Raw genomic sequence first — 24164 nt, 5'->3', positions numbered from 1 at the left:
AGGAAGTGGACATTCCTAAGTGACAGAGAAATAAAGTACAATTGTCAAACAGTGGTTCTCTACCAGGAATGGTTGACAGTGTCTGGAGATACTTTTGGTTGTCACAACTGGGGAAGGAGGGCCATGCTGCTGGCATCTAACAGACAAACCTAAGCAAAATAATCTCATAAAAGGACATACATGCATTTATTTGAAACTTTATTATATAAATTTTCATTTCTTTTAAAGATTACAAAACCTGTTCTGTGACAGGAATACAAGCAATATTGTTCCAGGATTATTCGTGGATACATCTGAAAGAGCTTAGATTATACATTAATAGTATGATTTGAAAACTTCCCAGATTAGACTCTTAAGTAAAACAATTTAAAATACTCAGTGATATTTAATCCTTTACAAGCATTTCATAATCATGGCAGCAGTGCCAAGCATCTGATGAGATTTAACCACCAATAAAAGGTACAATACATATAAACTCATGATATGGTGTCATGGGCTTCTGGCATGCCTTACTAGAGAGAAACTAGTATAAAGTAAAATCATATATAAGAGTAGAAAAATATTTGTGACTTTTTTCTTTTTTAAAAACTGTTTAAGTAGATACCCACCCCTTTCCCACCCATGGCCAAAAATGCAAAATAATTACATCCCTTAGGTGTATACCTTCCCTTTTGCTTAGGGTAAGAATTAAGATAAACGTAATACAGGTATATAATCTTAAGAGTTAAAAACTCATCACCCATAATTATTAAGGATGCTAAGGAATGGCAATACCTTGAAGCTTTTTTTTTTAAATTAAAAAAGAAAGCCTTAGATGGTAAACTACACTTAGAGAAACGCAAACCAAAACCTTTGTCCTTATGCCCTTGCTTTATATTTAAAAGTTCTACTTTAAGTACTTGTTTGAAAAACTCAGTATACAGTTCACTCAATACTATAGTGATAATAGGAGTAAAGATTTTCACTTCCATTAGATATTGAACTAATCTACTTAGAGAGGACTATTATAGCAACTCTCTTCTCACATACATTTACATACATTGTACTCCAATGGTATGTGCTCTAAAGAGGTTTTCTTGAGGTTTACACCTGTTTAGTCTCTAAAAATTTTCCTTTCCACTAATCTCTATTCAATGTCATATACTTTGCTAGTTGCTCTGGGAGAAGTCATGGACATTTAAACAGCTTATCATGCACTTCAAGGTTATATGGCAAAATAATGAGGAAAGTGCCTTTAGAGGTAGGAAGTAGGCTCTCATCCCAACCCTTGGTATGCCCTGTTATGAACAGTTAAAAGACTGGAATCAAAGTGGTAAATGTGAGACAGATAGTAATACAAGGCTTAAGAAAATTAAGTTGACTTTGCTACTAGAATTCATTGAGAACACTCAGTCACACTGGAACCAGTTACAGGTCATTCGATCACACAAAATACAGCAGTGTCAAAAATATATAAAGCGCACTGTAGATACAAAATCTTCTTGGCCATCCATATTTAGTTATTATCATTCTGTAGACTCTTCACTAGAAAAAGTGGTTAAGCATGGCTCTGCAGAACACCACAGTCCCAAGAAAGCAAATTGAAAAAAAAAACAGCAAATTTCATTCCTTCATTAATTGGTCTCCACTAATGGTCACTTGGGGAGACCAGCAAAATGTAAGCAATCTGGAGGTGAAGAGAGGGCTGTTTTCATTAATTGAAATAAAAATGCTGAGTTAAGTCAACTTATCTGTGAATTAAATAAGGCTCAAAGTATACATCCAGTTTGTTAGTCACATGGAAGTGGACAGAAGCTCTAGGACTAGTTGGAACCCCCTGGTTTAAGCACCAAGGTCAGCTATGGAACTCATCGTATTTGTTTATCACAGAAAGCAGACCTTTTCTGACCATTTACATTCCTGAGATATCTGTCCTAATGCCTTTGTAAATTTCAAATGCTCGATACCACCATAAGAGAGAATTTTCTCTATAAAATATAGTCAAGCAACCTGAAAATTTTCAGCTCATGTATAAAGGCCAGGAAGTTGAGAAAAATTACAGCCATGTTGAAGTGTGTACTGCTGGCTTTTGTGGTGATGCACATTTGTACTAAGCTCCCAAATCGTGAATGCTTTTCTGCTGTCACCTGAGGCTGGATGTACCCTAGTGCTTTTCCTACCCAACCCATTGTGCCCAATCATGAAGCCTTTCCTGAGCTGAGGGTACAAGGTACAGCTGACAGACTAGCCCCACTTCCCATGATGTTCTCTTGTCCCAACAGTAACCATTTCTTAAAAATAGTTGGGAAAAGGTTGACCCAAACCAGCTCCTTGTAGCCCACTGTGTGTGAAACGCGGAATCTCTACTGCATACACACCACACCCTCTCCAGACACTCACCAAGTGACTTTTCCCACATGTCAGTCTCCAGCCTCACAGCATCCCAACTTTGTGCCTTGTCAAAATTATTATATTTTTGGACTTTTGGGGTTGCTTGCAAATAAATGAATCTATATCAAATCTGCTAAAGTGAAGAGTCTATTGTACTTAGAAAGAAGACATGTCTATGAATTAAGAACTGAAAATTATTTACTTATACAAAAAGTTCAGAGGGCAAAAAACTTACCTTAATTTAGCATCATCGCTTGAAAGGGAAGATAGAAAACACATGGTACAGTGTAATCCAGATTTTCCAGTATGTGCTTGGTAATGTTAAATTCAACCTACCATTCTGGATATTATTTTGGATTATAAGCTAAGAGGAGGTTTGTGAAAGTGGCCTGTTAGTTTAGTTCCTTCTTTCATACTGAAATATCCTTCAGACTGAACTAAAACCTCCTGGGAGGTAACCAGCAGCACTAATGGGAAAGGGCCTCACTCCAATTGTAGGGCCCAAGACAAACTGGACTTGAAGAAATTAATGGAAAGGTTATCCCAGCAGAGGCACTACATTTAGAGCACATTGTTGGCCAAGTTTGTCTGCTCTAAGTCAAAGGCAATAGGAACACCAGAATCACAGATGAAATAAAGTATGAACTGCTTTTTAGGCAGAAGGCCTTCAGTTTTGTGAACATATAACCAGTTATCTCCAATAAAACTGGCAGCTCTTCTAGGCAGAGAAGGCAAAGAAGGCATTCATGTACCAGCAGAGGACTGCTCCAAGAACTATAGTTTTTGAACAACTCAGCACATGGTCGTGTGATAATATGAGGGGAAGGCAGCACGGTGTTATGAGGGAAAGAAACTGAATGGGAAGTTAAGGATTCTAGTCTTTGCTCTGGGTCTCAGGTTCTTTACATGCAATATGAGAAAGCTGGACTAGACAATTTATAAGGATTTACACATTTACTTCTGGTTTTAAAAGACTACAATTAACAATACACCTAAGCACTTATGAAATAGCATCAGTGTCAAAAATCTGAAAAGATCTATTTTCTGCCTAGAATTACGTAAGTGACAAGAATTTGGGATGACTGGAAATGGCAACCCACTCCAGTACTCTTGCCTGGAAAATTCCATGGACTGAGGAGCCTGGTGGGCTACAGTCCATGGGGTCACAAAGAGTCGGGACACGACTGAATGACTCCACTTTTCTGGTTTGAAACACTTAATAGAGGAGAAGAAAAAAAAAAAAAACAAACCTTTATTTCCAGGCAATGGAAAGCAGGTGTTAATCGTTAGCATCCATATACTCAAGAATATTTTAAAACTTTCTCCATCTAGATTTTTTGAAATCCTTCCTCTTATGTATTTTTTTATTTAGAAGATAAATTTATATTTGATTTCTAGGCAATAATCATTTTGTGTCACCTGGGCAAATGGCATGATCACTTTTCTCTTTCTCTTGAATTACACAGAGGAGAAGTTAAGGAATAACAAGTGGCTTCCAAGACATTTAGATAAACCATGCTTTCTTGGCTTTGTACTCTCAGGGGGAAGATTTAAAGCTTCTGGCAGGAAAAGAGATTTCTGATGTAAATGGCTTAGTACATGACTAGGAAAGATCTGTTCGGGCACATTCTCGACGAGATAAGTTAAAACACCTTTTCCTTGCTCGTATGTTTATTGTATTACATACTGATGTATGCTAGGTAGCTTGGCAAAGATACAGGTAATAATGGATGCAGACGTTTCTTTAATGAAATTGTGGAAACTACCAAATTTGATGTAGATAATGAATAAGCAGATACAGTGCCCATTGTGAAAACTGATCATTTCTGAAATTAAAGACAGCATTATATGAAACTAACACAATACTGTAAATCAACTATACTCCAATAAAAATTTTTTAAAAAAGAAAAGAAAGCATTATATGGCTATAAATCATCAGGAGGAATTCAGAAAACACTCAATGCTAAACATTCACTTAGTCTACCTCAGCTATGATTTAAGGTTAGAACAGATAATATTTGATCCAGAATGTTTTATTCCCTAGAATAAGAAAGTTTAAGTCCAAATTTCATAGAGAGGCCCATGGCCTTTATTACATTCAAATTAGTGTTTAATGTAGAGCATCTTAATGGGATATAATTCATTATGATTTATCTTTTTCTCCCCCCCCCCAAAAAGCATACTTTTCCTGCAGGTATATAAGAACAGTATCCTGTTATTCATAAGCTAAATTCTGCAATTTGATCTATTTAAACACGAAAAGTCCAATGGGATTTCAATGACCTGTTGCTAAATTTTCCTTTGCCATCTCTTCACCATGCCTTTTAAAGGTCTTTGATGTATATTGGGAAAAATCCCAAATGTATGCCAAATTCTAAGTATGGAGACGATTTAAGATAAAAAATGTAAGAACTACTTCCTTAATTAAGGAAAAAAGACCCTAAGGATTTTGCAAAGTATACGGACTAACTTCATAGGTGTACTCTTGATGTCTGTCATACCACACACATACACACACACACACACACACACAGTAACTTTCTCTATCACAAAAGCTCTCTAGGTTAGCCTGACAGAGCACCTGACTTTAAGAAACAAACAAACAAATGAACCAGTGAAACAGACATGGGGAAAGATATGTACATTTTGGAAGTATTACATTCAAAGGCTGTTCTACAATCTGGCCATTTTGAGGGCTGTCCAACAATACTGTTAATCCAGGTGAACTATTTAACCAGATTTAATAGTCAATTGATTAATAATAGATTCCAAGTTAAACAAGGCATGTATACGTTAAAGAAAGCAGTACAGAAATGTACTGTATATGAACTGTTTACAAAAACATACAAAATGTTGGATGGCACAAGGGATACAGTGCTAATAGAAACGGATTGTTTAAGCTAAGTGCTTAACATAAACTGTCCATCCCTATAACTAACGAAGAATATTTAAGGGACATGAAATATTTCCTATAAAAATAATGCTATGTGGTGTAGAGTACTTTATTCAGTGTATTTTTAGGTGGTATTCATGTGTTCATTATTATTCTTGTTGATTCAGTGAATATATCTTCATCATGTTTCCATTTTCATTTCATCCGAAGCTCCAGGAAAATCTAACTTGCTAACAATCATTTAAAGCGAGAAGAGACAAAAGCGGGAGCAGCAGCAGGAGCAGCAGCATTATGGGTACCAGCTGGGACAGTGTGTGCTTGCAGGTGCCTCTCAGATATGTGCTACCTGTCACCAGAACTTGTGCTATCAACTTACACCATGGTACCAAATATCTCACTGAGGTCACTTCACAGGGCTGTAGAGGTGATTTTTTTAATACCTCTCCGCTGAGCAAGAGTAGAGCGGCCTACTGGTTCCAAAACTGGTGACTGATTACGGTTTAAAGCAGAGTATGTAGCTGCCATGGCACCCTGAAAACAGGAAAGAAAGGTCACAAATAATGACAGTGGGTAGTCACTTATACACAGAATATGAAATGAATTTTCCCCAGATAATTTCTTCACATACAAATTTATATAGATTTTATTAGGCTCATAATGAAAATAACCACACTAGTCAAATTCTCTGATCTAACTAAAATTGAAGAGGGCAATGAGGGAGGTTGAAATTATGGATGAGAGAGGACAGGGGTGGGCTCATAACAACCAGTCCTTACTTTTCTCTGGACTATTCAATTGTTTTTTTACCTCTGCAATCCTTTACCATGAGAGTCAGCAAGGAATGCTGTTTTGGAACTTGTGTTTTACCACTGCTGACAACCTCAAAGAGTCTGCTTTGGGTTGTGTGTAAGAAAGAAAAGTACAAAGAAAAGTCAGGAAGTCCACAAAGCTTATCTGATTAATAAACTCAGCAATCATTCCTAAACTAGCTTCAGGATGGTATTTTGGCATGCCTTGGCTTTTTCTTTTCTAAATCACCCACTGTATGAGAATCTCACCTGAGAAGTGGATGCGTGTTGAGAGGCAGTGAAAGGGCAAGGTGCTGTGGTACAGAGACAGCATCTCATAGTCTCCCCTGGAGGGCATGTGGCATGCATGCCCCAGTGGGCTGCTCACCTTGACCAGATGTGGTGCATCCTGTCTGTTGAGTTGGTATTGCGGCAGTTGGTCCCAGTGGACAATCCAAGGATGTCTGAGCACAAGGGCAGCGGTCAGTCTCTGGTGAGGGTCCACATGAAGCATCTTTGACACCAGGTCCTGTAGTGGGAAAAAGAATAAAACAAGCTTAAACCTGTTATTTGTTTTCCTATAGCACCTGATACTGTGTAATATTCTTCCTTGGCTTCCATGACACTATTCTTTCTGAGGAGCAGACCTTTGGGTACAAAGCAATTTGGTCAATATGACAATGTTTAAAAAAAAAAAGTAAAAACTTAAGTCTTTTGTTTTCTCCTCCCTGAGTTAACAATAATTCTGGTGCATTGCAAAGGGTGAATTTACCACATTTTATGTATCTTTAAGGATTTTGGCTCTTTTTTCCCTCAGATATTCTGATTTTCTCTACATTTTCGTTGGTTTATTTCTAAGTAACTTTCAGCTACTTAAGATTTTTTTTGTACTACTGGTAAAACTGAAAAGTAGGATATAACTGTCTAATAACAGGAATTAATTGGAGTGTTCTAAATGCTCCCTCCAAAGATTACAGTTATTTTTATTTTTTTTCTACTTCTCAATTTTGTGGGTATTCAGCATATTACATTATAATCACAAATATTAACTGGACAAATTAGCAAAACTTATTAGTAATCATGTGGCATTCATAAAATAGGCTGTGTATTGGATGTAATTTTTTTGCATTATTTGTATCTCATCCTCACCTGCCTTTCACTCAAAAAAAATCATAAAATGCAAGTGAATGAGAACCAAATTATAAAAATCATAGAGATAAGCTAGACTTGCTTTAACTTATTAAAAAACCAGGCAATGTATAAACTATGGTACTTTCTATGGTAACATTACTTGATATGCCTGACAACCAATTGTGACAAAGTTTGCAGTGGATCCCAATGGTTAAAAATTACTACTCCGCAGTGACCTTGAAAAAGGAAAATCTGATCAGTACAATGCTTAGTATTTTTCAGCAGCTCCCCAGCAATTAAGAGAAAATCCCAAATCCTGAGCATGACTGACAAAACCTTTCATAATTGCGGTTCATCAGTGACCCTCTTACATGTACCTTGTACTAGTCACATCAAACTCCGTGCACCACCCTGGAGGTACTGTGCCATTCCCATGCCATCATGACCATGCATGGGCTGCTCTCTCAGCCTGGGATGGACTACATCCTTCTGCTTCCCAAAGCTGCCTGGCAAATCCCTTCAATGCTTCTGGAAAGCCTTCCATGAAATCTTTCTGATCAAACATCATCTGTGAACTTCTTTAGCACAGTAAGCAGAGCATTGTAAAAGCACATGTGACACTGAACTGTATATTTCTGGCCATCTTACAACTAGATTGAGAGCTCTCTGAGATCAGGAATTCCATCTGAGTCCCATCTTTTATCCCTGGCACCTTCACTTATTAAGCACATTGCAGGTGCTCAATACATGAATTTTAAAAAAGTAAAAAGTACCAAGAAAAATGAATTACCTGGTTTAAGAAATTTTATTGTTAAACAAAGGGAAAAGCTAACATATCATTTAAAATACAGTTACAATGCTAAATATTATCTACACAGATATTAAACTAGTCCACTGAGGCTTCATATCGATGCCAAAATTATCTATAGAAATTTCTGACATATCCTATTTACTAATGCAATTATTTCAAGTCAAGCATCCACCTCTAAGAAAAAGGAGTGAGCACTTTTTACCAATATGTATCTTCCTCATCTCCTCTATGTTTTTCTTATTTTGAAATGGAAAACTTTGCTCTTCCTTTCAAACAGAATTTTCTTCAAATGAACTGAAAGTGAAACTAGAGCAGAGTTAGAAGGCAAATCAATGCTATTCAGGGGATGGCAGGTTTGCTAGCAAGAAAGGCTTTTCAAATGGATTTCAATTAGACACTATAAAGCTAAACTACTATTTATTGTGAAAAAGATAGACCCCTTTCTTCATAATATGGACCAAAAATAGAACATGGTACAGTTACTCTAGGGAACAAGGACTTTGGAATCGGCTGTTTCTTTTGAAGCACCTACTCATGCCTGGTGTGTAACTGTGGAGAAGTTCACACTAGATTTCTGGGCTTTGGTTTCCTACTGTGAAATGGTGACACTACTAGCTATTCTACAGTGTTGTTAAGAGGATTAAAGGGGATAATTTAGGTAAATTGCAGTGTGAGGCACAGAGGAAACACACAAATCATGAGGACCACCACAAGTATTATTCATCATGTTCATTAGTAAGAAGTAGTATGAAATATACAGATAGTAAGGCCAAACCAATCTATTCTGGGAAAGAAACAACATAAGTGGTCAATTTTTGAGTCTGAGGTATCTGGTGACATCATTTCAATACTGCTTTATCAAGTTTCTAACTGATATTATTTTTTCTCACTAGGGATTATGAAAAATTATTTTCTCAAAAGCTTTAATAGGAAGCCATACTTACCTTTGCTGTGTCTGAAACAGAATTCCAGTAGCCACCACTGAGTGAGAATTTTCCACTGCCTATTCGAGCCAGTATTTCCTCTGGTGTATCATCAGGGCCATTTGCAAATGGAGTGTAACTAATTTATAACAGAATAAAATGCTAATGAATAAAATTTCTTTTTTCATTGGTAATTTTCATATTTATTTGCAATATCCAAAAGTACTCTAAGTAGTTCATTTAATGTTACACCTCATTAAAATCTACTTAAGTAAAAATTAACAACAATATGAAGCTTCATAAAGTACCAGGTCAAGGTATAGGTTATGAAATATTAATTTATATTTAATATACAATAATATAATTAAGACATGACATACTATAGAATAAAATATTTAAAACAGTATATGTTTATGACACAGAGTACAAAAAAGGTATGAAAAAAATCAACTCATAACCTGAAGAACTTAATAATAGTACATTACAGAAAACAATAATACAGGTATAATAGTGATACACACACATACACATAGAATTGTATTGTTAAACAATGAGAGAAACTATGGAAAGAAAGTATTATAAGAGATTAAAAGATAAATCTAGATAATGTAACCAAAATATTGATGAATAAATGCTTACAACATACGGTACACACTCACCCAGTAAGCATTGTGTAGAGGAGGACACCAAGACTCCATATGTCACAAGCAGCATCATAGCCTTGTCGTTTTAAAACCTAGAAAAAGTAAAAATTAGTATTAACACACTATTGTTTACTATACAGATTTGGATAGGCTGTGAACTAAATTATGTCTCCTAAATCAATGCATACAAGAAAAACAGAGCATGATTAACAAACAAGGCAATATAGTAATACTACTTCTAGAAACTTCTACTAATACTTAATATATATAAATTTAAATTTTTATATTCAGATTAATTTATCAAATGCTGCTGTGGCACACAGAGGACTATAAAAATAAACTGAAGGTAAATTTCTTATTTAAATGTATTTATATTTTGTAAGGGGCTGCAGAACTAACAAAACAAAGAAAATATAACAGTATAAATGGTATAGGGCAAAATTGTACTTTTATATATATACTCAAGATTTAATCATTACTATTATCAGGCATACACTGTGACAAATACAAAACAAACTGTTTTCTGTAAGAAAATCAGAATCTTGCAAAGGAAATAAACATATATGTAGTTAATTCAACATGATAAGTTTTCTAACAAAACTGTTTTAAGGATATGGGTATAAAGATGAAAAAGCAATTCACTCTTGACGGGACGGAGGGAAGGCTCGGAGGCAGCCTGTTGTATTGGGCTGATAAGGAAGAATTCAGGAGGCAAAATCAAGAGGTGGGAGAGAGCAGGGGCAAGAGAGCTGAGCCTGCTTAGCGACATGTAAGTTCAGTGTGGCCAGATTTCCACACAGGGGATTCTATAGAGAGACTGAAGACTTCTTTTAAAGGTTTTTAAATTATTTATTTGGCCACACCATGTGGCTTCTGGGATCTTAGTGCCCCAACCAGGGATCGAACCTGGGCCCCAACAGTGAAAACACCAAGTCCTAACTACTGGACCACCAGGAAATTCCCTGAAGAGCTTTTTATAAATATCATGTTAAGGAATCTAGGTGTTTTTTTCCCCCTGCAGGCAATCAGATGTCATTGAAGCATTAAAGAGGAAAATAAAATGAGTGGATGTGTATACCAGAAAGATAACTCAAGGTATAGAGAAAATGCTGGCAAGAAGAGAGAATGGACACAAGGCCACCGCATTGGAGGCAATTTGTAGCAAACTAAGTGAAAGGCTGTGAGGATCTGTACTAAAATAGGACATGAAGAGGAAAAGACATAAAGATAAAATGGGAAGGATGCAGTAAAGATTGGATGTACAGGGTAGGGTAAGGGAAAAAAGGTCTAAAATATTTAGGAATCAGAAAGGAAAGGATCTGGTGATCCAATGAATGTGGAGAAATAATACAGGAGGAGGATTTTGGGAAGAGTTAAGAGGTCAGTCTAAGGACAGTTTGATCATAGAAGATTTCCTGAAGGTGAATTTAGAGGCAGGATCTGAAGCAAAAAAACATTCCAATGTGCCAAGACATAAAAGCTACATGGTGATTCCAAGATTCCAAGACTACTTATATGAAGTAGGAAATAATCATGAGGAAAAATGAGATGGCTGGATTAGGGGGACATGCTTGGACACCAGTGTGTAGTCAGAGGCTGTGGAAATGTCAACAAAAAAGGAAAAAAACCTGTCCCTCATCAATTCTAGTATCACTGGGAGAACTGAATCAAATAATCTTAAAAAAATTTTTTTCTATCTAAAAAGTAAAGTTTGGAAAACAGAGAGGGGAATCCAAATCTATAATACAACTAGTCTAACGTTATCAACTATTATCATTTTTGTGAAAAACCTAGCACATGGTAAAGCACAAACTTTGTAGCTGGGTTGCTTGGGCTCAAATCTAGATCTGACCTCAGGCAAATGGCATCACCCCTCACTGTGCACCTTGTTTCTTGTAAAATGCAAATAAAAGTACTCACCTCACATAGTTATAATGAGAACAAATTATTACACCCAAATTAAAGCTGAGAGGATGAAATCTGTTAACATACGTGCCTGACATGCAAGCCTTATATTAGGATTAACTATTGTTTTTTATTATCTTGCTTCTAGTTATAATTTTTTTACATAGTGATAATCCAAAGGCAAGAAATTTTGAGGGCAAAGCATTGGATTTTAGAGATGCTATAATGGGGAACTGCAATTTCTTAGGAAAAGAAGAAACCTGATCAAAGCAGTGCTTGAGGAAGACTTCAGCAGCTTTGCAACATCTTTGTGGACTGATCAGACAATGACAAAGGGGAACACCATGCACCTAGGCTGTGGCAGTCACCTGGGGCTAGTGAAGGAAGCAGGGGCTAGGAAGGCAGGTCTGTGAACAGAAGAAGCCCAAACTGGTTATAGGGGATAACAGAGATGCTAACTGGCTACAAAGCTAAGACAAGAAAAGACCATGATGTTTTAGCTTTAGAAATATAGGAAGATGGTGACAAAAATCAGGAAATTCGAAGAGTATCAGGAAAGAATTTTCCAGGCAAGAATACTGGAGTGGGATGCCATCTCCTTCTCCAGGGGATCTTCCCGACTCAGGGTTCAAACTCAGGTCTCCTGTATTGCAGGCAGACTCTTTATCATCTGAGCTACCAGGGAAGATGGGCAAAACAAAGCAAATGAGTCTTTAAATATACTGAAATATTGCAAGCAAACTCTTTCACAATTACCTCTGGTGCAACAAAATTTGCCGTATAACAAGGAGTCATGAGAAGACCATTTTCTGCTCTTAGTTGTTTAGCAAAGCCAAAATCACAAATGCGAATAGATTCTGGATTGCCCGATTCATCCACATAAAGAATGTTGCTAGGTTTCAAGTCTCTGTGAACCACCTAATTGAAATACAAATTAAAGAGCTGCATTAACAATATGTCTCCATTATGGAAAATTATTTATCACAAACTTAACAAGATGATTGGTAGTGACCTTCACATTATTCCAACAGTATAAAATACTGATAGTGTAAGTATAACTCTCTCACGCAGAACTGTGGCAAGGAAAGGAGGAAGTCAGAACAGTATTTATCTCCCCCCTCACTTTGTCCAATTAAGTGGATTAATGAAAAATGCAAATAGCAGTAATATCTGTCTCCAAGTTATCCACTGTTCAACAAATATTAACTGAATATCTATCATGTACCAGGGTATTATACAAGGAGCTGCAGATACTCTGATGAACAAGACCTGTAAGATCCTTGCCTTTACATGCCAGGAGCTTACCCAGTAATAAGGGAGGCAGAGAATAAATAGGTGAGTGATGGGGCACAACTCAGGAGGGTCAGGAAGGGACTCTAGAGGAGGTAACAACTGACTTTAGATCTGAAGAACTGAATGTAGAAGCCAGAGAAGTGGGGGTAGTTATTCTAAGTAGAGGGAATGGTGTGTACAGTGGATAAATACAATAAATGTGTGGACAGGCTCAACGGAACAGGCATGGGGTTTAAGGGTAAAAAGGAAACAAAAACCCAGATTTACCTAAGTACTGCCTATGTGATATCCAAGCAACAATGGCACACACACAGAAAGATACCATTCCTTTAGAGTTCTGAATTACTTTCTCCCTTTAATCACCTACTGGAATACTTCTTTTATCTTAAGTCTCTCTGATGCCCCTTATTACTTATTAGACTTATGTGTTTCTTCCATCACTCAATTCTGAGTTTATGTTCTAATCAGTAACCTCAGTTTCACATCCTAACATCCAGAACTTTACTTCTCCAGACCAGTTATTATTTTAATAACTAATTACTGCTGAGGCACTAAGAAAAGAACATAGAAGAGTTAGATGACTGCAAAGTCACAAATTCTTCAGTGAAAACTGAGTTCTATTAGTTTCCAGTCACAGTAATAGGCAAATCTTGAGCAGCTACAAGTAAAGAAGCTCTAGAATTAAATGAACACTTTTCACTTGTTAGCTTCTAGGGGCAAAGACAAAGAAAACAAGAATAATGTACTGAAAATAAACTCCTTAGGAAGAGGTCTGTTATTCTTTTCTTGCCTCCCATTCCTCTTTGCTCCTCTGCTATTCTTCTTTCCTCCCTCTCCCCGCTCTCCACCTCTCTCTTGTTCCTCTTCCCTCCCAGACTCACTTCTTAAAAAAAAAAGTTTTTTTTTTTTTTTGGTCCATTTACTAAAAATCTGTAGGCAGGAATAAAGGAGGAAAGCACCCACCAGTCAGAATGCAGGTGGCTCTTTGGCCTAGTTTGTTTGAAGGATTTCCTTTTATAAGTGAATACAACTCTGGTTCTTGTCTAAACTCTAAATGGGCCCAATTCTCAAGAGTATGCAGTGGCCTAGCAAAAGTGGTGCTGTTTTCTAGGTCACAAAACCTCACGTACTTCTTGGGAAGTGTAAGAATTTAATGTTTATAAACAAGCTAAAATTTCAAAGAAGAACTTCAGGCTCAATGGGAGAAATCTGCATAGTGGAAAAACAGCAGAATTAACGTAATATAGTTATTTTTATTTACATGCATAAACTAACTTCTACCTTTGTAATTTCAGCTTAAACACTAAGAGTGAAAAAGAAAAAAGGAATTTGTATTTTATACCAAATTTCATAAGGTGTTTTATATACATTAAGTTAATAAAATGTTAAAAATACTTACCCCTTGTGCATGAAGATATTCAACAGTTTTGGTAATAGTAAACAGGACAGCACTGGCCTCTCGTTCAGAGAAAAATTTCTGCCTAAGAATTTTATCCAGCAATTCACCCCCTTTCATAAGTTCTGTCACTACATACACATATTTTCCATCATCATATACCTGTAAAATTCAACACCAAAAATGCAAAAAGTTATGTGAAGCTTTACATGCGCCCAGCATGAAGTTTAGCATAGCAAAGAGAAATTAAACCTCCATTTATATTCAAGGAAAATTTTACTTATCATAACCAATGAAGGATATACAATTTGTAAACAATTTTATACACATAAAAACTTTAAAATAGGAATTGATGAGACAATGTCAGAAATAAAACCCTCTGATTTCCTTCCGTAAAACTTAACTCAAGGCAATCAAAATAGCTATGGGTATGGAATGTGAAGGGGCACTGAACTTCTGCTCTTAGGGTGTGTTCCTCTTGATCTTTCTACCTACTAATGATGAGAGGGACTGCTACAAAGACATGTGATTGAGACTTTCCTGGAACTTCTACAACTGCAGAACTTCTATATTTATTTGCACAGTATAGTGAATTATTCTGATTTTGATTAAATTGAAGGACAAGCTGTGGCAAGAATTAAGTAGGAAGATTAAGTAGCAAAGAGAAATTCCATTCAACCATACAGAAGTATACCAATTCACTTCTAATGTAGAAAAAGCAAGCTCAATGTAATTTTGGATTTATATTCTAGGCAAGCCCAAACTGAAATAACCCTCTCCTTAAACTTCAGGCCTTTTTATTCCCCTCTTCTCATAGAGTTACTGCACAGCTCTGTTTAGCTCCCTAACAGATACCATGTACTGGGGCCCCGAATATGGAGAAAACAAGGTACCTGCCCTCAAAGTTTTTATTCTAGTAAGGAGAAACAGACATAGAAATGAGTTTTAAAAAAAAAAAAAGAAATGAGTTTTAAAAAATGTTGGCGATGCTGTAACAAAAGTGGGGATCATTTTAGAGACTTTGGAATTTGACATGAAGGAGCAAAGATATAAAAAATAGCAATAGCTTAGGGAATTCCCCAGGCAAGACTGAGATTAACTATTCAATATTTTCTACATTTCCTTTTTAATGTACTTGGTTGGATTCTTGGAGGTTATATTAATTAAAGAGTCACTTAAGTGAAACAGCTTCACACTTTAATGGATTATATTAACCTCCTCTAACAATGAACAGTGATACATTATTCTGAGGAAACTGGAGTTTCAGTTAGGAAGGAGAAGGAAGGATAAACGCTGGAATTCACAAAACCTCAGAGGTGAAAGGTACCTTAGGAGTCTTCTGGCTGAGTTGGCTACATGACATTTCTGGTCTATAACACCCAGACATGGCATCTAAGCCCATATGAGCACGATCAGCAAGAGAGGACTTAATACTGCCTGGGGAGTTTGCACCCTTTGTCAACATCTCTGTTATGACAAAAGCCAATGGTAGCAGGAAGGGGAACTTCACTTGTTTTGGGGGTGGTGGTGGGCAGAATATGAAGCCTGAAGGACATAATGCCTTAGCTAAGTCTTAGATTGTGGTAATTAGCCAGGCAAAGAAGGGAAACGGTATTCCCAACAGAGCGAATCATATAAAAGAAAGAGCAGTAGAAGAAAACACACACACAAAATTGTACATACTTGAGCATGGCTGGAGCACAGGGTATGTGAGGAAGTGTGAAAACTACAGACGGAGGAAGGCAGGGACCAGAGGTGATGGGCAGCCTGAACTACAGGCAGGAAAGTAACGTGGTTACTTCCATAGAAGTGGTAGCTCCCTCTGGCAGTACTATGGAAGACAGTTTGGGGAGCCTATGGAGCCTCCCCTATGGCTCAGATGGTAAAAAATCTGCCCACAATGAGGAAGACCTGGGTTTGATCTCTGGGTTGGAAGATCCTCTGGAGAAGGAAATGGCAACTCACTCCAGTAATCTTGCCTGGAGAATTCCATGGACAGGGGAGCCCGGCGAGCTGTAGTCCATGGGGTCGCAAAGAGTCAGACAAGACCAAGCGACTAATACACACATACACACACACACACACACACCCGGAACCTGACCTAGTTCAACCTGAATATAATTGATACCTAAGTGTTCCAATAAATACTGATATTAAGAGCAATAATATCATTAGTACTTTTCTTCTTAAAGGCAGAAAAATTAACTATATACATGATTTTTTTCTGTAACTTGAATTATGTATGTTGTCCTCTATTTTTTTTTTTGCTCACTATATTGAGTCCTTTGTCTAACACATGATTCCAAATGTGAGTCAGACAACTGATTCAAATGATCTATGTTAAACAATCTACTTACATCCTTTAGAGTAATAATGTTTGGATGCTGTCCATAACGAAGAAGAATTTCAATTTCTTCTGTAGGGTCTCTCTTGCTTTTATCAATAATCTAAAAGGCAAATATTTATCATAAAATTTCATGAACTATACAGTATAAACTTTAAGTATTTACAGCTATAGACTTAGGTGTTATTTTGTGTAAACATTGTATTTATAAGCCACTTATCAACAATTTTTACTCAAGTACCTGGCCAGATTGTCTAATCAAAATTTGAATGCCAGTCTTGATATAGATGGTAAGGCCATAAACTCTATGCCCTGAGTGACATTCACATCAGGTCTGTCTAGTTTAAGTTTGTAACAAGTTTAGGATTTAACAAAAGCTCAAAAGCCTCAAGAAAAGGTACCAAGAACACAGTTAACATAATTTTCTTCCATTTTTAAATGTCTTAAGACCTTTGGGAACTCAGTTAACTTCTAACCTCTATCAATATAGATAATTAAGAAGAGCAAGATGTATCTTTAAAACCACCACCAGAGTTTGTTTATTGTAATTCAATACAGTTATTGGATTACCTTTACTTTTTTAAATAAAATGCTTCAATGGAATATCCCATTAGCTGTAAGCTACTTATAAAAAATTAATTAACAGTTAAGTAGAACAAGCTTATTTTTGAAGCTAGGCAGAGAGCTAAACAGAATACCATACCTAGAAATTCTACTTGGCTAGAATTAAGTTTAATTATTATAATAAAGCCCTTTAAAATACTAATTTAGCTTTCCAACCCGTTTATGTCAGCTGCTTCTTAAGAATATTCCTGTAAATGTTTTAATCTGTTAAAGGAATATTATATTTTTTAAAAGGCAACAAGTTTTGCTTTTATTTCATCCAAAAGGTAGTCTAAAACAAATTTTGTGATCTTCATACTGTCCATTTTAAAATAACTTAGTAATTAATATATGTAATAAATACCCAAATGCTCCATCATCCTAGGAAAGAGCTTGTAACTCTCAATATGAGCTAAACCCGCTATCTGAAATGGACTTAGTTGTGAAAACAGTTCTTTATTTGGAGAATGGGGAAGACAAACATACAAGTTTCCACTGTGAGCGACTGCAAATGATAGTGTGGAATCAGGCAAATGGATGATAAAGAGGAAAGATACAGGGAAAAGACATGCCAACTCAAAGGAAATGATTTTGCACTAGTCCTGTGAAAACCAGAACACATTGGGAGGCTTTATTTTTTAATTTTTAAAATTTACTTTATTTATTTATTTGATCACACCATGCAGCTTGCAGGATCTTAGTTCCCTGACCAGGGATTGAACCTGTGCCCTTGGTAGTGGAAGGGCAGAATCTTAACCACTGGACCACTGGGGAAGTCTGGTTTGGACTCAAACTTTCTCATAGAGGCATGTGTCTTATTTTTTGGCTAAGAAATTCCTTATTGTCTTAGGACACTTAACTAAATTAAAACAGCTAATGATGATGTATTTTATGACACTTGTTCTTTTATTGGTTCACAGATCCTTTTAAATGTGAAGGATGTATCAATATTTTTGCCATAAAAATGTATACATACAAAATCCAGCATAAAATTTCGAGGAACTCCCTGAAGGCTTAACTATAAATGGGGACTTCTGAGAATAAAAGGCATGATACTAAAAACCAGGTCAGGTGAAAACTGGTACCGCCTTCCTCAAACTGTATGTATGCTGCCTTATCTTTCGAGCTTACAGGGGAATCTTATGGTTCCAGATTAAGATCCTGAAGATCACTAGTTAGACATTTAAATTACCTTACTTTTTTATAACAAGAGGACACACTTAGCAAAGGAGAGTGTAATTTTTAACTGGTACTAGCATGTATGAATAAGAACTGTTAGAGTTGCATTTTATTTATTTTTTATTTCTTAAATAACACTTTATTATTACAGAAGCAATACATGTGTATTGTGGAAAATTTAAAAGCACAGAAAGCAAAATAAAATAAAAACATCACATTTCTACCACTAGTCATACCTTAATGTACATCCCTTCAGATCTTTTTCTTACTTTTAAGTATTAGAATTGCATTTTAAATCTAAAAACACTTACCTTCACTGCAAACTCCATGTTTGTGGCTTTATGTATACATCTTTTGCAAACAGAGTAGGAGCCAACTCCAATATCTTCTTTTACTTCATACCCATCAGTAAACTGGATACTGTTCCTGTGCAACTGCTACAAACACAATTATAAGTTGATAAAGAGCTCTGTAATGACTTTGGTACATTACGTAATACGGAAACATCAGCATGTACTGTAAATGAATTTAGTAAAATTAAGAGTGAATCTTAACTGCACTCATTCTTCTACAACTTTATATTTCAGAAGTGTCTATGATAAAATGTACAGCAAGAAATACTCCTTTTTAAAAAGCTTATGTTAAAAAGAGAAAACTGAATATGTAGAACAAAAAACATGGAGCTACGTGGTTTTTGACAGCCTTGCCTGTGATCATTCCCCATTCTACTATCCAAACGGCTACAAGTCTTTGAAGCAAATGGGGAGATGTTTGAAACCTCTGGTATAGAAGAAAAGATTAGAAAGATTCAGAATTAGAATATCTGGATTCTTGTCTTAGATGCACCACTTGTAGGCCATGTACCCTTGAACTTGTGTATTCTCAGAAGGTAAGGATTATAGAAAATAATGTATCTGAAGGTGATACCTATTTTATTGTCACTTTGGACTATCACTAGCCATGCCCTCCTTTCTCTACCCTCAAGTCATAGCTTCATTACAACTCTGTCTAGAGAAGCTGCTAATGGCTTGAGGACTAGTAACAAGGGGTAGGATGATGAACGGCAAATTACTAGTTCTACAAACAGACTGAGGGGAGTTGTTCTGCTCTTGCCTATAGTATCGAAGACACCCCTCAGCATGCCTATAGGTTAAAACTTGAATTCTACAGAAAAAATGTTTATGATTTCTGTTAGGTACAGAAGTTTTGACTTAGAAACTTGCCATACATCACATGCCTGTCATAGTAAAAGGGACAGACTATTTAAACATGAACTTTGTTAAAAAAAAAAAAAAAAAAAAAAAAACACCCAGTGTTTAAATTGATTTTCTAGAAAGTGGAAAGCAAGAGGACTGACTTGTGAAAAAAAAAACTTAAGTGCAAAAGCAATATAATCATCAGGCAAATTGAAGCACTATTTATACCTTAAAAACAGCTCAATGTTTCAAAAGATGTATCTAGTTCCCTCTATGATTAGGAAGATGAATTAAATTTATTTCTCAATGATACTAGGATGGGAAGAAATAAAATCTAATGGTTTGTACTACTTGTGTTCCTCTAATAATATTTAATTTAGTAGTGTAGTTTCCTGTTACTTACACACACACACACACACACACACACACACAGAGTCACTCAGAAACCTGCTTCTGTAACTTCTTTTTCTCCTGCACTGATCAACAGAGGGGAAAAGGGAAGTAGGGGGCACCCTAAGGCAGTATCCACAGGCATTTTTTCCTAATGACAATGCAGGCTCCAAAAGCATAAAGACACAAACCTGGAAAACTCAAAATTTAAGTTCATTTTTATTTCTTATCTATTTCTATGCCAGAGGTTGGCAAACTATGGCCTGTGGCCTAAATCTGGTTTAATGCTAGCTTTTCTAAATATAGTTTTATTGGCACACAGCCATGTTAATTCATTTATGGACAATCTATGGCTGCTTTTGTGCTACAATGGCAGAGTTGAGTAGTTGCAATAGAGATCCATATAGCCTACAAATCCTCAAATATTTATCATCTATTCCTTATAGAAAAAGTCTGCTGACCCCTGTTATAAAACATCAGTGAAACAGGAGACCTCAGGTCATCATATGTGATCTAATAGAGACAGAGGATGAAACAAACTAGGCCTGATAAACATTCTGAGGCACAGGAGACAAGAGAGACAAGATGGTAATATTGATCTAAACTCTCTTAGAATTCCACTTTCAAGTCATATAGGTATCCAGGATTTTGGCACATGCAACCTTTTCAAAGGCATACAAAAGAAATTTCTAAGGGTCAATGATATATAATGCACTTTAAGCTGCTCACTTAAAGTCAACAGATCAAATCTAACATAATTATTCACACAATGAACTATATCTTACAACATTTCAAATTTAAAATTACTTATACATTCACTCACCTGAACAATTGAATGCACACCAACTGTCTGCATAGCTTGGCTTTCATCATCTGAGGTAATAGCAACAAAACTAAACCCTCGAAAAAGCTGATGTGCATTAGCACTAGGTGGAATGCCAGGTGAATCTGAAAATAATAATAAATTACTATGAAGGCAACTGCTTTGAAAGGTAATTAAGGGAAGAACTGTCCACATTATGACCTTTCTCACTTATTCTGGAATTCTACTTCTCAGGTATTCAGTGCTTTCAGGATAACTCAGTGAGGCACTGTATCAGAACTGTCCTGATGGCTTACTGCCATCACAACTCGGACATCCTAGTCCCTTAGAGCCCAGAAAAGAGCTAATTCATTTGAAGAATATACTAAATGAATGAATTACTGGGTTACTGTTATTCTATATTAGCACTGTCCCAAAGAATTTCCTCCAGTGATGGAAATTTTCTTTATCTGTGCTGCCCAATATGGTAGCCTCTAGCCACATGCAGCTACTGAGAATTCGAGATGTGGTTAGTGTGACTAAGAAGCAAAGTTTTTAATTTTAATCAATTTAAATAGCCACATATTGCTACTGGCTACCATATTAGATGAGTGAGTGAAAGTGAGTGAAGTTGCTCAGTCATGTCCAACTCTTTGCAACCCTGTGGACTGTAGCCTATCAGGCTCCTCTGTCAGTGGGATTGTCCAGGCAAGAAAACTGGAGTGGATTGCCATTTCCTTCTCCAGGGGATCTTCCCCATCCAGGGATCGAACCCAGGTCTCCTGCATTGCAGGCAGATGCTTTACGCTCTGAGCCACCAGGGAAGCCCATATTGGACAGTCCAACTCTAAATAATAACCTAACAATGCTATGGCTACTGGTTAGAGGGAGATACAAGGTTCATCTACAGATAATTTAGGAGAAACAAATTTAGTTCAGTAGTCTCAAGACATAACGGCAGAATCTAGAAATCTAAACTCCAGTTAAAGTTACTAAATATATAAAATATCAAATGTATATATATAAATTATATATATATATATCTCCTAGGACAATCATGGTATGCAGTCCTTAAAATATATTTTACAACATTTACATGTATACTTATTCAAACATATCCATGGAATCTATTGGCATTAACAAAACAGAAAAATACTTTCACAATACAGCTAATGTTCACTATAAAAAGAAATAATAAAAGCATAATAAATGTGTTATTAATAAATATAAAAACCCAACTAGGTATACTAATATTTATAAACATACTCTAAAGGCTATAGGCAAGCAAAAAACAAATAAATCTACTTAAACATCAACTCCACATATAATTCTTTTTAATATTAGCTTGATATCCTCAGCAATAATATATTTAGTGAATTTTACATTAACGTGGCAGTATTATACTGAAAGTGAAAGTCGCTCAGTTGTGTCCAACTCTTTGCGACGCCATGGACTATACAGTCCATGGAATTCTCCAGGCCAGAATACTGGAGTGGATAGCTTTTCCCTTCTCCAGGGGATTTTCCCAACCCAGGCATCAAACCCAGGTCTCCTGCATCGTAGGAGGATTCTTTACCAGCTAAACCACCAGGGAAGCCCAAGAATACTGGAGTGGGTAGCCTATCCCTTCTCCAGGGGATCTTCCCAACCCAGGAATCGAACTGGGGTCTCCTGCATTGTAGGCAGATTCTTTACCAACTGAGCTACCAGGGAAGCTCCATTATACCGAAGACGTCTGCTAAGAGAACCTATCTGGGCAGAACATAAGATAGAACTACTCTATTCTAAGATTTTCCCTCTATCAAAATAACTTGTATTAAGAAAGCAAAGTAAAATACTTCCATGTATCATCAAGTCTATGCATGTCATTGCCTATGCATTTGATAAAATTCTATTCGTGTATTAATCCAAATTTCTAAGACTGCCTTATAAAAATAAACACCCTTCAATGCTAATATTATAGGCTGTCAGGCTTTTTGGCTGTAAAGCTTTATATCCAGATTTAAATGATACACACAAGTACATTTGCTATTTATTTACTTGTCAGTGATAAACCTGGGATTTGATACACCTAAAGAAGAGAATATTAAAGTGCAAAACACACCATTATGTATAATGCACATATAAATTAATGAAATATAGCTTACCATTTAAAAGATCACTTCTCTGTAACAGTTACAGCAGTAATTTTAGGATATCCTAATACAGGATATGAATCATTTTGAAGTTATCACATCTCACATAAAGTTTAAGCTATGTTTGGGATTTGAACTTTAGAAGTATTTCCACAAACACTATTTATGCTGGAGTACTTCATGTGAACATAGCCACAAGTAAATAAATGCACAACCAAATAATGTTTTCAAATCAGTTTAAGGCACAACATAATTTGCTAAAAGATTTAACAAGGACCTTAATTTCTATAACATGCTATAAAGGATTTACTAATGATCTACTTATTGCAGCAGGGATATTGTATGAAGCAGAGAAATGAGGACAGCATAAAGATTTATATTAGATAAGCTTTTCTGATTGAACAAGAAAAAATATATAGACTGTCTTATATTTGGGTTTTCACATTTTCTCCTTACCTTTGGGAGTTTTTGCAGTAAACTCAGGATCAAAATAGAAAGTATCTTCAGGCCTGCCAGTTGCAGGTTTAAAAGGTGGATGAATTTCTCTTCTATACAGTTTCTGGAAGGGAAAAAGAGAGCCTTAGTCATGTGTTAATTATTAAAAAAAAATATTTCAAGCAAGTTTTCATTCGATACTTACATTCCAGTCTATAGTTGAGAAAAATGAATGTCTTTTAATTTCTTCAACTCCATCTGGTCCTGCACCTATCAAAAATTAATTAGCTTTGATTAAATGGCAATTTTATTTCAAGGATAGATATACAATGCTTATTTAGTCTTTACTTTTAACACCTGCCCCAGTACTTCATAATTCCACAACACAAATATCCATCCACCCCCTAGAAAACAAATATCACCAAACACAAAAAAGAAACAAATTAAGAATTTTACCTAATCTGTTTGCAGGATTTCGTTTGAAAAGCATTCGTAAAAGACTCTGGGCTTCTGGGCTCAAAAACTGTGGCATCCCAAGTTTGGCTCTAAATAATAAATCCATACAATAACATTTTATTTTTTGCAGGTATCTGTATTTTATTTTTAAAATGAACTTTTAATTGTAAGATAATTGTGGATTCAAACTCTGTTTTAAGATATAATACGGAGAGATCCTATGTATCATTTACCCAATTTCCCCCAATAGTAACATCTTATAAAACTATACTGGGGTATCTCAACCAGAATATTGATATCGATAGAATCCACTGATCTCCTTCAGATGTCTCCAATTTCTATTGCACTTATTTGTCTGTGTGTTTAGTTCTATGTCATTTTAAAGACTGGAATTGATTTATATTTTTTTTAGGTGTACAGCATAGTGATTCAGTATTTCTGCAGACTATATTCCACTTTCAGTTATTATG

The 24164-nt window shown here is 36.0% G+C and overlaps 1 protein-coding gene across 6 annotated transcripts in view; it reads right to left on the bottom strand.

Annotated features, from left to right (window-relative positions):
* Positions 1–181: 181 nt before the first annotated feature.
* Positions 182–24164, bottom strand: part of RPS6KA3 (ribosomal protein S6 kinase A3) — a 104206-nt gene continuing 80223 nt past the window's right edge. For all 6 annotated transcript variants that reach the window (XM_055563316.1, XM_055563312.1, XM_055563313.1 and 3 more), the window contains 12 exons: positions 23695–23783; positions 23444–23508; positions 23260–23362; positions 20690–20814; positions 18592–18717; positions 16512–16601; positions 14158–14316; positions 12222–12383; positions 9576–9652; positions 8938–9055; positions 6440–6580; positions 182–5794 (listed from right to left, as the gene is read on the bottom strand). In XM_055563316.1, the coding sequence (XP_055419291.1) occupies positions 5672–5794; positions 6440–6580; positions 8938–9055; positions 9576–9652; positions 12222–12383; positions 14158–14316; positions 16512–16601; positions 18592–18717; positions 20690–20814; positions 23260–23362; positions 23444–23508; positions 23695–23783 (1378 nt within the window). In that variant the 3' untranslated portion in view covers positions 182–5671. The remainder of the gene's footprint in view (positions 5795–6439; positions 6581–8937; positions 9056–9575; positions 9653–12221; positions 12384–14157; positions 14317–16511; positions 16602–18591; positions 18718–20689; positions 20815–23259; positions 23363–23443; positions 23509–23694; positions 23784–24164) is intronic.

The sequence above is a fragment of the Bubalus kerabau genome, chromosome X (genome assembly GCF_029407905.1).
Source record: "Bubalus kerabau isolate K-KA32 ecotype Philippines breed swamp buffalo chromosome X, PCC_UOA_SB_1v2, whole genome shotgun sequence".
Lineage (NCBI taxonomy): Eukaryota > Metazoa > Chordata > Mammalia > Artiodactyla > Bovidae > Bubalus > Bubalus kerabau.
The sequence above is the reverse complement of the archived record's forward strand: the minus strand, read 5'-3'. Positions and strand labels throughout refer to the sequence as shown.